At 29.4% G+C, this 20048-nt stretch overlaps 1 protein-coding gene across 1 annotated transcript in view; it reads right to left on the bottom strand.

The window, feature by feature from the left end:
• LOC123292253 (protein O-mannosyl-transferase Tmtc3) overlaps positions 1-20048 on the bottom strand; it is a 72456-nt gene that overhangs the window by 22519 nt on the left and 29889 nt on the right. Inside the window, exons 3-4 of the mRNA XM_044872830.1 lie at positions 18811-18892; positions 11200-11299 (exon numbers count right to left, since the gene is read on the bottom strand). Of these exons, the coding sequence (XP_044728765.1) occupies positions 11200-11299; positions 18811-18892 (182 nt within the window). The remainder of the gene's footprint in view (positions 1-11199; positions 11300-18810; positions 18893-20048) is intronic.

The raw sequence follows: 20048 nt of genomic DNA, 5'->3' as shown, positions 1-20048 counted from the left end.
TATTGATTTTCCTTTATTTATTACAGAATACATATATCCTTGTGCATGGTGAACATATACTTTATATATTCAAAGTTAACATAGATTCTCGCTCGTTACGTTACGTAGCTGTAGTAGAAAACAGTGTCAGAACACAGTACCACAGAGTACATGTATCTACCTCTAAAAACATGTATCCAACTTCAAGAGCGAGAAATATTAATACTGTTGTACCAGGCCGGGTGGTGACCAGAGAACTCAAGCAAACACAAACAAACATTGTGTATGTGTAAGCATGTAAGTGTACATATAATATGTGAAAATAAATAAATATAGGTCTATATTATGTATACATGTCTGTATGTATGTATGGATACACATTTGGATATAAGGAGTGGCCTTATTTATATCAAGATGTTGAAGTTTAAAGATTAAATGTGAAAGTCATATGCATTGGAAAATCTAGAAGGTATTACCCAAATTCTCTATAGAAAACACAAATATATACAAGTTGTGTTGACTATAGCTTCTAAGAGACAGATCAATAACTTCCAGACCCGAAAGAAAGGGAGGGGTTTTGGGGGGTAAAAACCTCTCTGGTTGAGAATCTGTCCACATAAATTCTGAATTAACAATAGCTCGGTACATTCTTTGATTTGTCTTTCAATCGAGTAACAGAAAATCTGAATCTTGGCAAGACTAGCGAACTGGTTGGTGCTATGTAACATATTTTGATTGAAAGAAGAAGAAGAAACGCTGGAGGAGAGTTCATGAAAATTTTCAAAATCATGAGCGATATATGCGATGAATACGACAATCAAGAGGCGTAAGCCAAGATTCCCGTCATGGCAGACTCAACGCTCGAATATACAGACTAATTAATTAGAAGATAATAGATCGATTTTTGAATCATCGCAATATTTTATCAAATTGAGCTTGTCTCTTTCTTAATAAAATTTAAAATTTTTGATGAAAACTCTAGCTCGACTTTTTGAACTAAAATATACAATTTTGCTCAATGATTCCCGTCACATCTGGGTCGACGAACACTCAAAGAACTCAATATTTACAATAAAGATGCATTTCTGAATGTCTACCAAATGCTTCTTGTTCTGATAGTTTTTTTGCATGTGACAACAGCGACGAATGAACGCTCCTTTTCAACCTTGCGTTGTCCCCAAAACATATCTTTGATTGACTATGTCTGAGGATCGGCGAAACGGTTTAATCTTCGTTCAATATACATCGTGGTGTAGAGGTCAATGCATATAGAGTTTTGGAAAACTTTTTTCTGTACCTCACAGAATTAACTTGAAAAATAGTGACTGAATATCACATTTTGAACCAATTAAATGTTCTCTTACTCGAAAAAACAATTTCTTGTTTATTGACTTTATGACCTAACATAACGAACAAAAGTTTGAACTTCATTATTTAATTATTATTTTCACTTCGATTTTAAGAATGTAAGTTATATACTTTTAATTGGTAAAGAGCTGGATTGGCAATACAGAGGTTGTAGATGCGATCTCCACTCGCCACATCCAAAACTGGTGTCACAAATATGTTAAAATTAGTTAAATCATACACTACAATGTTAAATTTAACTAAACGCTAGTCATGTTTGTTGGTTAATGTTTATCATTGTAGGAATTATTTAGTAACAATAGTTGGATAAACGTTAGTTAAAAAAAATTAAAAATACGAACAAAGAATTTTATATGGCTCTTGTTGTCTTGAATATTATTTATCAATTGCTGCTATCTTTCTGTCTATGCAGTTGGTTAATTTTTTCAAAAATCTAACAAAGTCTAAAAATTTTCTGGATCTCACCTTCAAGGCTAATATCGATTTCACTGACAATTTGAGATTGATACTTAATAGACCCGTGCCACCATTTAACTTTTCGAATTTATCCGATGACTTGTTTAGGACTTATCGTGTGACACACACGTTTTTTATATTTTTATGTTGTGGTTTATTCTTTCGACGTTAGATTTTTCGGGGTGAAAATCATAATTCTTGAATAGGAACTTCAAATACATGTCTATGTCGTGGGACGACAAAACATATTTGCAATGTATTTATATGATTGTGAAATGACATTTGGTGATAAAAATGTTGAAACAACTGTATTATGTTAGACAGTTGTTTTTACTTTTTATAGTTGGTACGTGTAATGAAAAACATAATAAAATTCTAAAGGAATACTTTTTCAGGATCATAAAGTTTCTACCAAAAAATTACCAACAAATAAGAAAGATTTGTATTTACATTCTAATGTAGTAAAAAAGTGAAAATTGCAAAATTTAAAAATCTCTGAGGTATAATAACCAAGCATTTTCCACCTATTTTTAAAAACTGTTGCAAATATTGTTGTTGTGAGAAAGTAAGGAAAATTTTATTATTAATTTCACATCAACATCTTCCACAACATCTCTCTATTACTAGAGAGAAAAACCATCAAATAATTTTTCATAAAAAAACGTCAGAATGAATTCTAATGGTTGGATGCTAGAATGCTTTAGGCTGATACAAAGGCAGGCAACCAATAATCAATAATTCAACACGCTCCACCTCGTTTCTACAATTCCTCTTTTTAAACTGGCTGAGTGGTCGTGCGAATTGAAACCTCTTTAAAACGTTCGGATTCTGACTAGAAGGTTGCGGGTTCGAATCTAGGCAGACGCAGTGTGAAAAATTATAATTAATGGGGCGGTAAAATTAATCACATTGCCGTCGCTTGGATAAAATGAAAACATGTTTAAGTTTTCTAAACCAGGTTGAGTTTCAGGTTATCTAAAATAAAAAATTTCACCTAATTAATTGTATTATTGTTAGTAAAGGTTAGAAAAATGTTTTTCTTGCAAAAAAAAATTTCAAGCAAAACGTTGCAAAGTTTGCAACAAGAAACACTTTAGTGGAAAACCAAAATAAAAAATATAAAAATCCGAATAAATTGATCAAAAACAAAATATGGAGCATACAATTTCAAAACGCAAAAAATAGACACCAACTAAAAAAGTTTCTGTTTAATCTCTTATCGATTTCGTGCCAATCCACCGAATAAAATTTATTGTATTCCTAAAAAAATTATAATAAGCATTTTGAATTTAATATTATGTGAATTTCATTATTGTATAGAAAATTTTTTGTGATTTATTTCTACAGAAATACCTTAATATTAAAATGACACCCCTTATAGTAATCGTACAATGTTTGGTTTAGTCTTTGACGTGCGGTGTGGTAAATTTACGCAAAAGCCAAACGCGACATTCCTACATAGAGACGACATATAAACGAAAACACCAAGGCATACATACACCAAGCTGGCTGGCTTTACTGTATACAATAACATTTCTGTTCTCTTTATCTAATTCGTTCCAATTTAAGCTCCAGAGCTCTATGGTGGCAGCTCTTTATTATATATAACAGCTTAATACATATTATTTCTCATATATACGTTGGTGCATTTATAAAATATGTCGACTTAAAATTTATTTATGTAACAGTAACCTTATGTATACCAATGTAGTTTACCGATGTTCTATTTTGGGAATAAATCTAGGAATTCTGCATCGTAAAACAGTAAAAAAATTATGAGATTGAAATAAAAGCATTTATTTAGCTATTTTCGCAAGTAAATATTTCTTGAGTCAAGGATCTTAATAATTAAATCAAGAAAATAAGCATTTGATCGCTTGAGAATTTTTACTTATACTACAATAAATATAAAATATTTACATCCTACCATATTTTCTTGTTGTTGAACAAGACTTAAAGAAACAATGAACTTAAACGATAGAAAAACCAAAAGACAATCTACTCTGTGATTATTTAGCAATAAAAAGTTATTATTCAATTTATACAAATGGCTGTCATTGTGTCATTACATTTCATCACTCTAAGCTTTGAATTTCATGAAATGTAATAAAAATATATAGGAGGTGTTTTACGTAACACGATAAAAGCATATTGTTCAAAAATTAGTTTTATCGAAACAAATATTTCATCCCAAAGTCGTTAAACAAAAAAAGGATTATTTTATGAAACTCCACTTTAACCTAGACTTACCGAATCTAAATTTAAATTCAGCTGCATAACTAAGCTGCTCTAATTTTTGGTTCTTATATAAAAAATTAAAATTTGTGTTTGAAATATTTTTTTTGCAGACGAAATAAATTCGGTAGAAATCGAATGTAAGAACAGGAATAGTATTCGAGGAAAACTTAATTTTAAAAATATTTAACTTTCTAACTTATAGCATTCCTCTATCTTTTAGCAGCTATTTGATTGTTAGTATAAGGAATATAACGATGAACTATTTCGTTTTATCGAATGGCAAATCCAAGCATTAAAGTATAAAAATCAAATACAAAAAATCCATGATGCGTCACTCTCTGCCGTATGGTTAATAAGCTCCTGAATCTATGTGGGGCATTTTCTCCCATGGGTCATATGTATGGCAGAGCGGTCATTTTCTCGATTGAGGGGAAGAGGGAAAAAAATGAATAAAAATTGAAATAAGTTACTGCTCCTTGCCAAATAAGTTCCCTAACGACCGCACAAATGTTACGTAATGCTATCAGAAATACCTCTCCTTCCTTTCACGACTAATGTCAATTAAACCATGTTACCCATTTTCGGGCGTTTGGGAGGAAGGAGAGAGAGAAATGTCTGCCAGCAGTATGTATAACGTTTGTGCGATCATTACAGAGCTTATTTGGTAAAGGGCAGAAATTTGTCTCAATTTTGACTAATTTTAAACCATTCCTTCTATCTCAAAAATGGCCGCTATGCCATAAATATGTTCTATGAGAGAAAATGTTCCACATCGACTCAAGAGCTTATTTACCAAGTGACAGCAAGTTAGGGTTCATGCTTCATGGATTTTACGTGCCATATCCTGGAATATTTTCGTTCGTGCAATCCATTTCTCTCAACATTTTCAATTAAATCAACACATATTTTTACGATTTTCAAGGGTGAGTTAATCTAAACAGTAAGGGTGGATCATATCCAACATGTTTTTCCGCACTGGGTAGTAACTCTAGTGTTCTCCTTGTGTTTAGAATATAGAAAACTGCACATGACATATCAATTAAAAAAATTCCACTCGTTTAAATAGTTGAAACTTGATAAATCTGTTAATCATAAGTGACATTTTGTGAATTATCTTGTCAGCTAGGTTTTAATTATTTGAATGAATAAATTTTTTTTAATTGGCGTGTAATTTATAACTTTTATATTATAACACTAATATGCACAAGTCACTTCTCAGGATGAAAATCACTAAAATGTAACTATAGTAACTTTCTTCACTTTAAAACAATGTAAGTTTAATGCCATAATAAGAAGGTATCACAATATTATGGCCTCTTCATATCATCACTTTTGCTTATAGCGGATATTTTCATCAACTGATTGTAACAAAACAAAGATTGAAGAAAAATAATCAGTTTGTGGTATTTAGCAAGGTGTTTTTCCCCAGTTTTTTTCAGTAAAGATTGCTAAGAAAGACCAGTTTCATGTTTAAACAGAAGTTTCCGACTCGACAGTCATAAATAAGGAAGGAAGGAAATCATACACCAGGTTGACCTCGATGACCTTACTACATTAAAACTATTTACCTACATTAAAATTTGACTTCTATTTCAAAGATAAACTAACAAAAAGTTATTTTACCAACCTTTTTATACAAGTAGGTAGGTCAATCGGAATTACGCATTAGCTTTTATAAATAAAGGTAATATTAATATTTTTTGTAATACCTCAACTCATAAAACATCAAAGAGAGTATTTATATATTTACTAATATATTAAAGGGCAGTTGTAGTACCCTGCATACAATTTGAATCACTTTATTTCTACTTTCTTTGCACATTTTATTGCCATTCATGAGATAGAAAATATATAGACAAAGTTTAGATATTATCTATAAGGCAAGCGTTCGACAGAATGGTTGATCCTTATAGATATGTTTTCAAGTAAAATAGAAACAACATTTACTATTTTAAAGTGGTTTAGTAATTTTACACATTTGTTGGTGGGCATATTCCAGTTTTAAACATAATGTACTGAGTCGGTACAGATTGAAAAGACACAAAGTCATTTATTTATTTTTCTAATAAAGGTAAGCATCAATTTTTATAATAAATTTCTTGAAGTATGTGAAACACGTTCAGAGAAGAGGATGTTTGTAAGAAAAAATCTTATGGTGTTTCACATTTTTAGACACATACATTATATGATGCTGTTCGCCCTAGAATAAAATGGAAAGATTAAATGATGAATAGAGCATTTTCAGAATAATACTGTGTAGGAATATAATATTGTTATAAACATAAATTTTTATTTTGGGTATGTTCCTTAATATTCACCGGAATACTGATGAATCGTTCCGAAATATACTTGCCAGAGCATGTATATATATTCTTAAATATATATTCTTATTGTATCCGTCAATTACGAGTAACTCTTTTTCAGACGCCATTATTCCTTCTTAATGAACAGTAAATAAATAAATTTCTTGCAGAAATACTCGGTAAACACATGTACACTATCATGCCCGTTTTACCAGTACAATATGGAGTAGTATATCAGTATAATATGGCGTCGATTTCTGACGTCATGAGCACTGGCCAGTGTACTGGTGAATATTACGAAACACACCCTTTGATTCCTAGTACTACACTTTCCCATATAGATGAAATATATCATATTTATAAATAGAATATTATAAATCGTGTATTATTTACATTTATTAATTAATTAATGTAAATAATAATAATAGGTACATTTATGTATTTGAATATAGTGATAGTGGTCAAATTCAAACCAAACATGGTCTTATTCAACGAAAGGAGTATATCCAAATGTATCTATAATATTATATAGTTATTTAAAAAATAATTAAGCAAATTATATAAAATTGTTTAGAATATCCTCAGTCTATGATATCTATAAACTTGTTTCTTCATTAACAGAACATTAATTAATAATGTCCATATGTGTGTTTGACCACCTTTTCGCTGATAATTTCATTTATCAGCTCCTCAATTATTTTCAGAGGCTGAGTGCACCTCCTTCATGCATATACCATGCTCTACACCAGCCCATCCCAACTATTAATTAAATTAATTTTTGTTATGTGAATTGGTTACTCCTTAACCAACTGAGTGCTACAAGGGTTTTTGGAAGTACGCCATACTGATTTTTGTTGAATGGCCAAACGAAAAAAATTTGCGTGTAACGCATTCTATTAATTCTTCCTAGTAATAACTGATTTTATAGCTGGCCCGCAAATTTTATGTCAGTGACTCCAACTGTATCTGTCAATTGATAATTTCACTTGTTTATATGATGCTTCTAAAATAAAATTTCATCTGAAAATAATATACAAAGAAACGTAACTTTCAAGCAAATTAATCAAAAGTTTGTTTCTTGTTTTTCTATATCGTTTTTATACAACATATTTTAAGAAATAATCAACAACAAACAACAAATAAAAAATAGATGTATAAATTACCTCAAACTACTAAAAAATTTTAGTTAAAAACTAAAATGTATTCTATATAGTAGTATGTTATTCATTCCTATGAGAATTGTATTATTTTAATAACATTTGTATAAAGAATATTTATTGTACCAAAAACATTTAGAAAATTATTTAAATTAAATTTCCAGTAAAATTATGGGTTGTATGTATATATGTAGATATACAATCATATATGTTAATAATACTAGCTCTAGCGCCCATATTAACATTACATGTTTACAAATATATATCATTATATACAGTATGCATACAATATGTTTAATGAATTAAGGTAGTTGTCTAGCTAAAATATTGTCCAAAAGTTTTGGATGCTATACGCGGTAAGATAAGATCAGCTCGTAGCTCAGTAGTCTAATACTGTACCAGTGGATGATTCACATACACAATACTATGGTTGTTTAAAATACTCAACTATACTTGTTTCTGTTACAACCCATAATACTCTACTATAGTTGTTTCTCTTCAACTTATCGGTTTGCCATTTTTTCATAAATTGTTTAACTTTGCGTTATTAGAGTTCAACAATGAAAAGGTCAATAATTTGTTTTTCTTTTTTAACACCCTTTTATTAGCTTCATACGTATGTTAGTATGTTAGTAGGTATGTAATGGAAATTTTGAAAATGATTTTGACCACCTTGGATTGGATTAACTCGAAATTGGGCATACTTATGAAGGACCGATGAAAATACAATAATTTTATAAGTTTATTTGATTATCCTGATCAGGATTTTCAGGATTAACGATTTGCATATCTGAAAATATATACATTAACTTTCGTTCCCATCATATTTTTAAAAGCCATGTGAATTTTTGATAAATAAATAATTGTCCTAAAAAATACAAAATAGAATATATGTATATACATTTGTCTGTCCGTCCGTCAACATGATAACTCAAAAACGAAAAGAGATATCAAGCTGAAATATTTATAGCGTGCTCAGGGCGTGAAAAGTGACTTTGAGTTGGTAAATGAGCAACATACGTATGTCAATTGAGTCTTGGATCCGTACGACCCATTTTGTAAACCGTGATGAGATAGAGCAAAATTTTAAATGTAAAAAATGTTTCTTATAAAAAAATAACTAAGTTTTGTTGAAAACATTTTTTTCGTAAACATCACGGTTTACCTGTGAGGGTGTATTTAGGTTAGAAACGATATAAAATATGTATTGTATACATATATTGTATATATTTTAAATTTATACGCTACATATATTGTTTATAACACAAATATAACATAGTGGCTATCATTCTTTAATTTTATGATGTAAAAAAACAAACGATTGCGTAATCAACTCTGTCTATACATGGTATTTCAACAATTAACTCAATCAATTATTTGTCTTCTCTTGCTGTCTATGTCTATTTTCAAAACTACATAAACTTGAAGAAAACCTACCGGGTGCCCTATATAACAGGTTGGCTGATAAGTCCCCGGTCTGACACATAAATGGCGTCGCTAGTATTAAATGCATATTATTTTTATATAGTACCAACCTTCAAATGATTCGTGTCAAAATTTGACGTCTGTAAGTCAATTAGTTTGTGAGATAGAGCGTCTTTTGTGAAGCAACTTTTGTTATTGTGAAAAAAATGGAAAAAATGGAATTTCGTGTTTTGATAAAATACTGTTTTCTGAAGGGAAAAAATACAGAGTCCGGAAACTCATTATCAAGCCAAGTTTTTGCTTCCACTGTATTTTTTCCCTTCAGAAAACAGTATTTTATCAAAACACGAAATTCCTTTTTTTCCATTTTTTTCACAATAACAAAAGTTGCTTCACAAAAGACGCTCTATCTCACAAACTAATTGACTTACAGACGTCAAATTTTGACACGAATCATTTGAAGGTTGGTACTATATAAAAATAATATGCATTTAATACTAGCGACGCCATTTATGTGTCAGACCGGGGACTTATCAGCCAACCTATTACTTCCCTTGTTATTGTTTGTAGTCTTTATTTTAAATTAAATTCTAATTTTAAATGAAATATTCTAGAAATAACCTTTTAAAGTTTGAATTATTAAAGTTGTTCAATTCAATCCTTATTTAAAATTGAAAAATCACTTTATTAAAAATCGTAAGTAGTTTCTACGAAACTCTGTTAATGATTCATAAATTTAATTAGCAATACACTTGTGTGACTTGTATATAAAACATAAAATTAATATTAATTTTAGAGATAGAAAATATTAAATATGCTATTTGCTTCGTTATGTGCAAAAAAATAAAAAACCCATGAATGTAACTTACGGTAACTATGTTGTTTGTAATAAATATGTATATATACAAAAAAAGGATTCATATTTCAAATCCGTAAAAAAAAACTTAGAATGGAAGGAATTTTATGTTCAATTTTCTATAATATCTTCTGTCGTTTTTTATCGCATAGATTTAAGGACGAATTTTTTAACTTCCCACATAGGAAGTTATTGTAATGGGTTCAATTTTCGAAATCGAAATTTTCAATATATCTTTACGTTTCATGGTTAGGGCAAGGCATTAACGCTTATCTGGAAAAGAAGCATGTGTGTGTATGTGTGTACGTACGTCCGTAGAAATTTTTTTCGTTGATATCGTGCGAACAAAAAATGCCTTTTTTGATGCAAGAGTGCAATTAAATAAAATAAAAGAATTTGAAAAAGTTTTAATGAACGCAAACATTCAGTATCTACTAGTTAAGAAAAACTGCCTCAAACTCAACGGTATAGTTTTCTGGATAGCAGATTTCAAACAGCTTAATATTAAACACAGTTACAATTAATTAATCACAGAAATGAAGTATCTTGTAATTATTTCCTAAAAGTCCCATTTGAATAAGAGTACACGTTTTTTTTCAATTACGAAGTTTTCAATCATGTCACCTATTCATTACCTATCGCTAGTGCTATTAGTTTAAATAATGAATGTAGACTGTATAGACCACCTCAAACATTGAATTTTACATTACAAGTAAAATTATTATCCACTTTTAAGTGCGATAAAGCGTGTTTTTTTTTTTTAAATGATAAAATAACATGCAGAATGGTAAATAGTTTGTCTCTCAACTGCTTCCATTCAGTACATTATAACGTAATTTTCCATAGAAACAAACTGAAAAATGTAAATTTAGCGTGATTCCGATTGGCTCACAGCCTCAACGGGTGTAAATACGCCACTACCGTTTTTTTTTATTCAAAAATATAACTCTTTTTTATTAATAATTAATATAAAAATGAAATTATTCATTTTTAAAAAAAATTCCTTAAATATACTTTAGATGAATTATTATTTCATTTATACATACATTTGTGGTAAAAAAAAAATTGTTGCAACTTCTCTATTGCGATTTTTGCTATATAAATTTTGATGGTGAGTATGTATTATGAGATGTATAAACAAAATATAGTTGGTATACAAAATTCAAAATAAAGTCTAATACTCCATTACTATAATTAAAATTACATTTAGAAAATATAAATTTATTTTTTCTATTGGGAACGGTGACAATCGGGCAAAACTAAAATTATTTCCTTTTCTATATGAACTCATTGTTTATCTTTAAATTTTCGAAGGGAAAAGATGATAACATACGAGGATATACGACCGTTGTTATTCCAATGGGAGAGAAAAGTGAAACTTGGTTTAAAAGATTAAATATCTAAAAAAAATTCTTACCTGTTGATTTTTTACGTTTCGTAGTTTTACTGTAGGTAATAAATGCGGCAAGAAAGAATACTGATGATAAAGTTTCCGCTCGACCCACAACACCTGTCACCTGTGAAAACAAAAAAGAAATAAATATATTAATAAAACAACAACAAACTCATAGATTTCAATTTTTTTCACCTTCGTAAAAGCACCCTGTTGGTTCGTAAATAGTTTTTATATTAAAATACGAGTATTTTAAATACGTTAAAATATCCTTTTTTCTAAAATATTAAAAGGGTATACATACACCCTAGGGGTTTCCCATTAAGAATGATATTTTTTAAACAACTTGTATATAAGATATCATAAATATTTTATATTTATTTAAAAGAGTAATTTATTGATATTGGTGTGATGTATGCAGCCAGCCTACATCCTGCATCCAGATGTATGTATGCAGGCCACAGCTTCCCTGAGAGACACGTATGCGAAAAATACAATTTTTCTATTGCCCGATTATTCTTTGATCAAACTTCGCTGTCTCACGACGTAAGCATGCTGTCTGATTATTTACTGAACAATTCGATTACAAAATTTCTTATGTAAAGATGAATAGTCGATTCAAATTTATAATACGAGCAAATAAAAACCATGTAGTACCTGGAAAGTGGCTCGAACTGAATACTCATTTTGATAAAAAATTCAATAATAAATATATTTGCGTTATGCAAAATTGCAAATGCTGCTTGATGGTTTTCCCAATATTAATTACATCGCGTTATACAGCGGAGCTGAGAGAATTGTTTGGATTGTATTACAATATTACACAAATTTTCATAAAATACTCACAAATTATACCATCCTTTATGGAAAACCCTTTTTTTAAAGTAGGGCACACGTGTGTATATACTTTATTTGGGTATGTTTTCATTTTTTAAATTCAAAAATATTTCTTTGATTATATATCATTTTCCTATTTCCGTTTTCTCAAAGCTATATAGGTTTGAATACAGCAATATTTTGTAATCGAAATGGTATAACCATTTTTTTTTTTTTTAAAATTGATATAAACGTATAAATAACGTGTAACACAATATTTTTTTTTAATTCCCGAATTTTTTTTCTTCAATATTCAAATGTTTGTACAGTTCTCAACCTTTTTAGGTTCATATAAGTGACGTCACACATTTTCCTTAAATCAATCTCTGTCCCCTGACGTCACTCTGTGACACTTATCCTATAATTTAGGTAAAATTTTTCTAGATTTTTGTTTCTTAGATTAGCCTTTTCGATATGGGTACAACTCTGATACTTTGTGCATAGACTATAAAAAGGAATTTCTGTCGGGGTGGTTCAATTTTCTCTATAAAAATGGATATTTATGTCCTTTTTTCAAAATGCCCACCAAATTAAGAAAAAGTAATAAATTGGCCAAACAATAAAATCATTGGTAAGTGGTCAAAAAAAACCATTTTCGGTTCCAAACTTTAGTATTTGGGTTGGGATCCTTTTTTCAAAATATAATAAATAATTTTCAAAAAATGGCAATAAGCCTCATTGTTTTGTTTTCATTCATTTTTAATTTTTATTGTTCAAGTTTGTTTGGAGACTATTTTGTAAGAAAGCACCCAATATTCGATCGGATGAAAGAGCACAAACTGATATACATGATCATAAATATTCATTTCGTTCAAAAAAAATTCGATTACGCCCGGTTACATTTCATTTTATAGCCCCAATGAACTATGTACAGAGTTTAAGAACTGTATCCAAGCTGCAGCGCACAATTTTTTTTTCTCGTGTAAGTATTGATATATGCAAAACGTGTTATGTAAGATCACTGACGTGTATGTATTAATAAGAATAATAATAAGAACAATAATGATTAAAACTAAACATTTAATTTGGGTAACAAATCTTATTCACTCTAATTGCTTGTTCCAATTAAAATTTTGGAGAATGATTTATTATGAAAAATGTGAGAGGATAAGAAGAGATGAGATAATTTCTGTGCATTATTATGTTATCGTACACAGTTACAGCTCATTCACTGATTCTCTATGATGTAATGGGTGAATGTTAGTGATGTACAAACTAGACTATTTTATTATAACTACCTGCTAGAAAGTTATGGTTTTCAGCTCGAAAAACTTAATACTAATCGATTAATCACAAGTTTTCTAACGATGGGGTTTTATGTGGAATGGATCCCATTCGATAAATAATTGAATTAGTGATGAGCAATATCCAGATCATAGTTTTGGTATTGCAGACTTGAGTCTTGGTCTTTGTCAACCGAGTCTTGTTTTTGATCTTACATCAACCATGTTTTGAACTTTTAAGTTTCGATTTAGTCTTATTGTTTAGATATACTATTATAAAACAGAATCAAAAATATGAAAGTTTATTATTTCAAATGTTTTAATAAACTCTGAAATTCTCTTTAAAGGACCCCACAAGCCATTTTCCTATCAAATATTGCGGGGTCCATGTTAATGCTTTAAAAATAAACCAATTATTGTCATTCTTTAGTTAATTTGATTATATTTACATTGACTGAGATATAATAGAAAATTCTTTAAGGGGTACATTAATCTTGTTATGAAAATCATAATGAGTCTTGATCTTGCTGAGTTGGGCTATGGCCTTGATCTTAATTCATAAAGATAGATACTTAGTATTGATCTTGGCGAAGTGAAACTATATTGGTCTTGAAAAAGTTGCAAGAACAGGACTGCAAAACCGAGATTAACTTTGCTCATCACTAAATTGAATTGGGAGGCAATAGCAAAGGCTTGGTTAATAAAACGATTAGCATTTCTGATTTGATCATAAATTATGGAAAACTTTTTTTCCTATAATTTATCATCAGTTAGCCAATGATCAACCACAATTGATCCTACTCCTACTCGAGTGTGGGCTAGACATCACGACATCTAGCCCACACAAAACATACAATCGAAATTTTGAAACTTTTAAGTAGTTTTGGTAGCTAATTATTATTAAAATTTGAAGGAAAACTAAATTAAGTGAAATTTTTAAATTAAAATTTTTTTAAATAAATAGTACATTCATTTAAATTATAAGTACATTTTATAGCTGGCTTACTATTGCGGTTTATGAGATTCAGGTAGCTGACTTATTATTAATGTTGCTTTTGTTTTGTTTTTAATTTATTATTAAATAAGAAAGTATTATTATTAAATAAGAAAGTAAAGCAATTTTTACCTTAGAATCGTTTAGAAATGAAGAAGATTCACAGGGGAATGAATTCAGTTTCTCAGAAATTTATTGATCTGGCCTTTAAAAGCCATGTCCGTCACATTTTGTTACAGTTTGTATGTTTTAGCACACAGTTACAACAATGTAATATTATAAATATGCTTGTTAAATTGCTTAATGAATGCAATAAATATCAATATCTTGAACCTTCTTTAAACTATGTTGTTCTAATAAAGTTCCACTACAAAGAATATCTTTATACAGGATACTTTTTCATATTTTGCTACGGTTAATTTCCATTGTACCAAATATACATTTCCATTATACCAAACCTCGATTAATTTGACTATTAGAAAAAGCCAAAAACTCAAAATCGTTATTAAAATTTGGTGAATTTATTTTCCAAAATTCATAGTTAATTTGACTTTAAATAAAATTTGGTTCTAGATGAGCTAAATGATGAATATTTAGAGAAATCTTTTATTTAAAAGGGACCTTAAAATGTCAATAATGAAAGTTAGACATTATAGTTGGAGAGTAGTAACCTTTAGAACGAACATATGTTATAAAGTTGTTCGAATAGATTTTTACTATTATAGAATATAATCTTCTATTATCCAGTATAACGAACTTTACTATACATAATATATATATGTTTACATACTTACATAACGCTGGTAAATAGCAGTCAGTTTCTTGAAAGTAATTTATGTAGTTAGCTGAAACAGCTTGTACCTCATTTTACTTTTAGCCTCTCACACTCCTACTTCAAGAGTGTTTGTTACTACTACTAAAACTACTACGGTTGCAGCTACCATCATCAACATCATTGCATCTTTTTCTTTACCCTATAACCCTTTCTCCCAGCTCGTTTTATCCATACCGAAAAGTAGTGTAACAGCTTGTAAAACTATATATACCAACGATAAATTACTACATAGCTTTACTATGTACTGTTATAATTTACCAGATGTATGAAATAAAAATATGTTATATAATACCAAATGATCGAAGCTGAAATGAATAATAGAAACACCTACGAAAATAAAATGGATAAACAGGTTTTTACCATAGTATATCTTTGATTTGTCCGAAAGCAGGATGATACAAAACTACACAAGGAACCTATGTATATAAGGAATGTGTTCACTTGGTTTAAAATCAATATCCAAACTTCTTAGAAATATTCATTTAGTAAAACATTTAAAACATTTCATTAAACCTGTTACATGATCAACAATTTGTTATCGTTTCAACTGGGTGAAATCTGTTCAACGATTTAACTATCTCATTAATAATTACACCATTTGTGTGCGACAAAACTATTACGCTAGTAGGAAATTCCATTCAAAATAACAAGTCAAAGTATTGATAAGTTATATTGAAACACCGCTAGGCTCTGGATTTAAGAAATTCGGACTCTTTCACAGTAAGTAGAAGCAGAAAATAACGGCAGATGAATTGGAAAAGATAGGAGTAAAACACGATGGTTCATTACATATTATAAAATAAATTTACCATCCTTTGCAGATATTAAAATAGAGAAAACATTTTAGCGAAGTGATGAGAGGAAACTACTACTGCAGTTGAACTGAAGTACTAGAAGAAATGCAAAAATACTGCAAAGAATACAAGGACTTGATTTTTTAAGATATCCATAATACATAAAAGTTACAAAAAATTATATTTATTTAATTAGTTAGTACTTTTATGACTGGAATGCCCAGATAGTTTTTACTTAAGGTTTTTACAACCTTCAATTCTAAGAATCTAAAAAGACTACAATACAATTTTACGTAATAATTTAACGTACATCTTTGTAAGGCATAACTTCATGTATGTTTAAAATTGGTACGAAAATGGAAAAACACAAAAATAAGAAATAATATAATATGAAGACGAACGGACAAAGTAATTAACTAACAAAAGTTTTCTCAAAGAAAATTATAAAAAGCAATAGTTTTTAAAAATAAAAGAGAATCGTTTTCTTTTACATTTACTATTTTAAATACTTACTTAAATTACATGAATATTTTCTCTTACCCGTAAGCGTACATATCATACGTAGAAAATTTTTGTTCTTATTATTACAGCCTTTAGTATTTGTAGAAAGTAATATAAGTGAGGGTAAATATTGTTAGTGTAAATACATCAATTACAGAGGGTGAAAAAATGTGTGTGGCTTTAATATTTGACCACTAGACCTATTTAACCTATTTCGACCGTTAGATCTCAACGGTTCTGGTATGTATAATCGAATTTAAAGAACGTTTACCCCTCCCCGCCCCAAAATCATTGTTTTGGATCAATCTTTTCTCGGCTCTATAGATAGTAATGTGAAATGCAGTCGCCCTGGCAGGTTCGTTGGTTAAGGAGTAACCAATTCCGTCCGTGGTATGCCCCGGGTAACGGGTTCGATTCCCAACGTCGCAAGAAAAATTAATTTAATTAATAGTTGTGATGGCTGGTGAAGTGCATGGTATACGCACGAAGGAGGTGCACTCAACCTCTGAAATTGAGGAGCTGATAAATGAAATTATCAGCGGAAAAGGTGGTGAACACATATCTGGTATCACAATGGGATTTGAAAAGTGTGGCCTTCGTGGACAGCCAATATAACTTACAATAAACCCAGCCTAATGTGCAATCCACAAATATATTGCATAGTCGTCTAGTTTTTGAAAATTTTACGCTTTAAAAAGTTAAAGCAACTATTTTGTCTTTAGTTTATCATACTTTGTTTGTTAAGGTTATCACGCCTTATCGGATTTCGTCTCCTTTTTGTAATTTTTTACATATCAGCTAAGTTGTCTCCCAAGGAAATAGAAATTGGAAATTTGAATTTTCATTCTATGGGAAGAAAATATGGGAAGAGTATTAAAAAGAGTTTGAGTATTAAAATGTATTTCACCGTTGAAAGAAAGAAAATTCGATTAACATATTTTTTTGTTAAAAAAATAACATTTTTTGCTATCACCCAAAACACTCCATTTCTGAATCATTTGATAGGAATAACAAAATTACTCCATAGAGTTAATCATAGTTTGGGTTTCGCTAATGATTTTTGAGAATACATATACGAAATAGTTGCCTAGTTAGTAGCCGAAATAGTTACACAAACTACTGCTAACGAAAAAGATAATTTATCATAAACGATTTTCTGAAAAATCAAGATAAACTTAAAAGAAATAGCTTAGTATTTTTACTTCTTTAAATTTTCTATTATACTTTACTACTGCAAAGAATTCTTTCCGCCATATTAAAAACAAAAAACACTTAAGATGACCTACACCAATGAAAATACATAAAATTTGGCGGATCTTTTTATTAAAAATAAATTAGCAGGTACATAAGAATGCTCAAGAATAAATTTTGTAAAACTTTATATAAGTAAAGTTTTCAATTAATTTTATTCCACATATGAAAATATTTTAAATTGTAATAAAAACTACAATAAATTTAATTTTAGAGAAAATTTCATTAGGTACATCTTTCGTTGAGAATATTCATTTACTTAGTACTTTATGTAATCAATAAAACAGTCATGTAAAAAATGTGTCATTTAATTATGTTTAAATAGTTTTTGTGACATAGTATTTTATGTTGGCACACTTGACTGATCCACAAATAAAATATTCTAGTAAATTTTTAACGTAAAACGTTTTTTTTTTTGGTTTGGCCAAGTAATAATAAAGCTTAACGTTTATTTCTTTGTATGCATGGGCGTACCAAGCTTTTAATCCAAGTAAGGGGTTATAAAAGGGATTCTTAGCATCGAAAACAAGTACCTATATGGGAATTTGTTTAACATAATTTGTATTGCATTTTATAAGCTGCACAATTAAGAAATTTTGCAATTCTGCGCATAAAAACTTACAAATATCACAATTTTTGTAATAACAAAGATATTTTGACATTTTGAGGCTATCAAAAAGGCTGGTTCAGTTTTTTCTGTTATTAATAATTTCATACTGCAACATCGGTTTTTTTGGTTTATTAAAAGATAAACTTTAAAAATAATAGTTTATATTTTGTGAATGAACTTATGAATCTCCTAGCTGATTGAACTTTGAACCTATTAATGTTGTTGAACGTCTATAAAGAGGCCTCCTACGTCTAACTATAAAACAAAACAACCAAAATAAAAAGACACATTTACAATACATGGTATTTCTCTAATTTGTCACGATTAATTTTGGAAGGCAGCCAATTTTAAATAAATATAAATTACGCTTGTATTGCATGAATAATGATAGTACATAATTGATTTACGACTTCCTCTAAAATTTAGACAAATATTATACCCGTATATATATGCGTGATATATTTGTGATACTATTCTCATTAAAATAGTTCCAACATTAATTAATTATAATATAATTAAAATTAATTAATAACGTTAATTTATACACTTACCGCTTCAGTGTGTATTGGATGTACAGCAAATAACATTGCTGATGCAAAAGCAGCTAATTCTGGTAGAAACATTGCACACATTCTGTAACAAAAATTTAAATTATTAATTTAAAAAAAAAAGGTTTCCGTACTACACTAAAACTAACTAACGACTAAAATATTTTGCCGCCTAGTAGCTTAGATTTTATCAAACTTGAATGCAAAAACTAGCTCGGACAAATTTTTCATTCGATTTCCAATTCTAATTTATTAGGATTGGGTTATAGAATGTATAACAAAATCAATGGCTCTGTATCGCAAAACTAGAGAAAAAGGGAAATAGATTATAAATAAATGTCATAAAATTATAAGATAGTCAATCTCAAAAAATAGTTCAATGAGCCGAGATATGGCTAATTGGATATAGGTAGCATTTGATTTGTTGACAACTCAAGTCGAATCCTTCAAAATTTTAACAATGGAAAATGAAATATATTTCGCAGAAGCTCATGGTCCTATTTTATAGTTAGTATGAAGTAATCAAAATGAGCTTTTAGACGTAAGTTGTATGATAATTTACGAATATAACTGTTAAAATAAAAGGTTTTGCACATAACAGCTTATATAATGACATGAGAAAGTACTTGTAAAAAGAAGTATATGTCAGCAAATTTTGATGCTAGAAAGTCGAATAAAAACCAAAATGTGCCCAATTACATCAGCTACTGCTTTTATATATAACCATATCAAATGATACTTTTTCTCAATTACAACATACTTCTTTAAGAATTTTAAGCAAGTTCGCAAAGATTGAAGAAAAAACACACACTCGTTGATAGAATTTGCCACAGCCCCGCATTGGCTTAACCCGGCATTGATAATGTAAACAGATTTTGTTACAATGTGGCTCTTCGTAGCATTATAACGCTAAGGCAGGCGCCTTCTTTCCAATCGTTACCCAGTGATCAATGCCCATGGGATCCCAATCAGCCCTGAAAGTGCATGATTCAATTACAAAATAATTGATTTGCAAAGCTATTTTCTAAGTTTTTAGTCCCAAACTGCAATGGAGAACGCTTCTTCTATAAACTGAAAAGAATAAAAAATGAATTAAGAAGCACAATGTTTCAAGAAAGAATGATCATTTTGTCGCTAATATTCATAGACTGTGAAAATCTGGAAGCTAAAAGGGTATCATAATAATTATCATAGAATTTTAAACCTGTGAATGCCCGAGTTACTTTTCCGAATTAAATACA

Source organism: Chrysoperla carnea, chromosome 2 (assembly GCF_905475395.1).
Source record: "Chrysoperla carnea chromosome 2, inChrCarn1.1, whole genome shotgun sequence".
Taxonomy (NCBI): domain Eukaryota; kingdom Metazoa; phylum Arthropoda; class Insecta; order Neuroptera; family Chrysopidae; genus Chrysoperla; species Chrysoperla carnea.
Note: the sequence above shows the minus strand (reverse complement) of the source record. Positions and strands in the feature narration are given on the sequence as shown.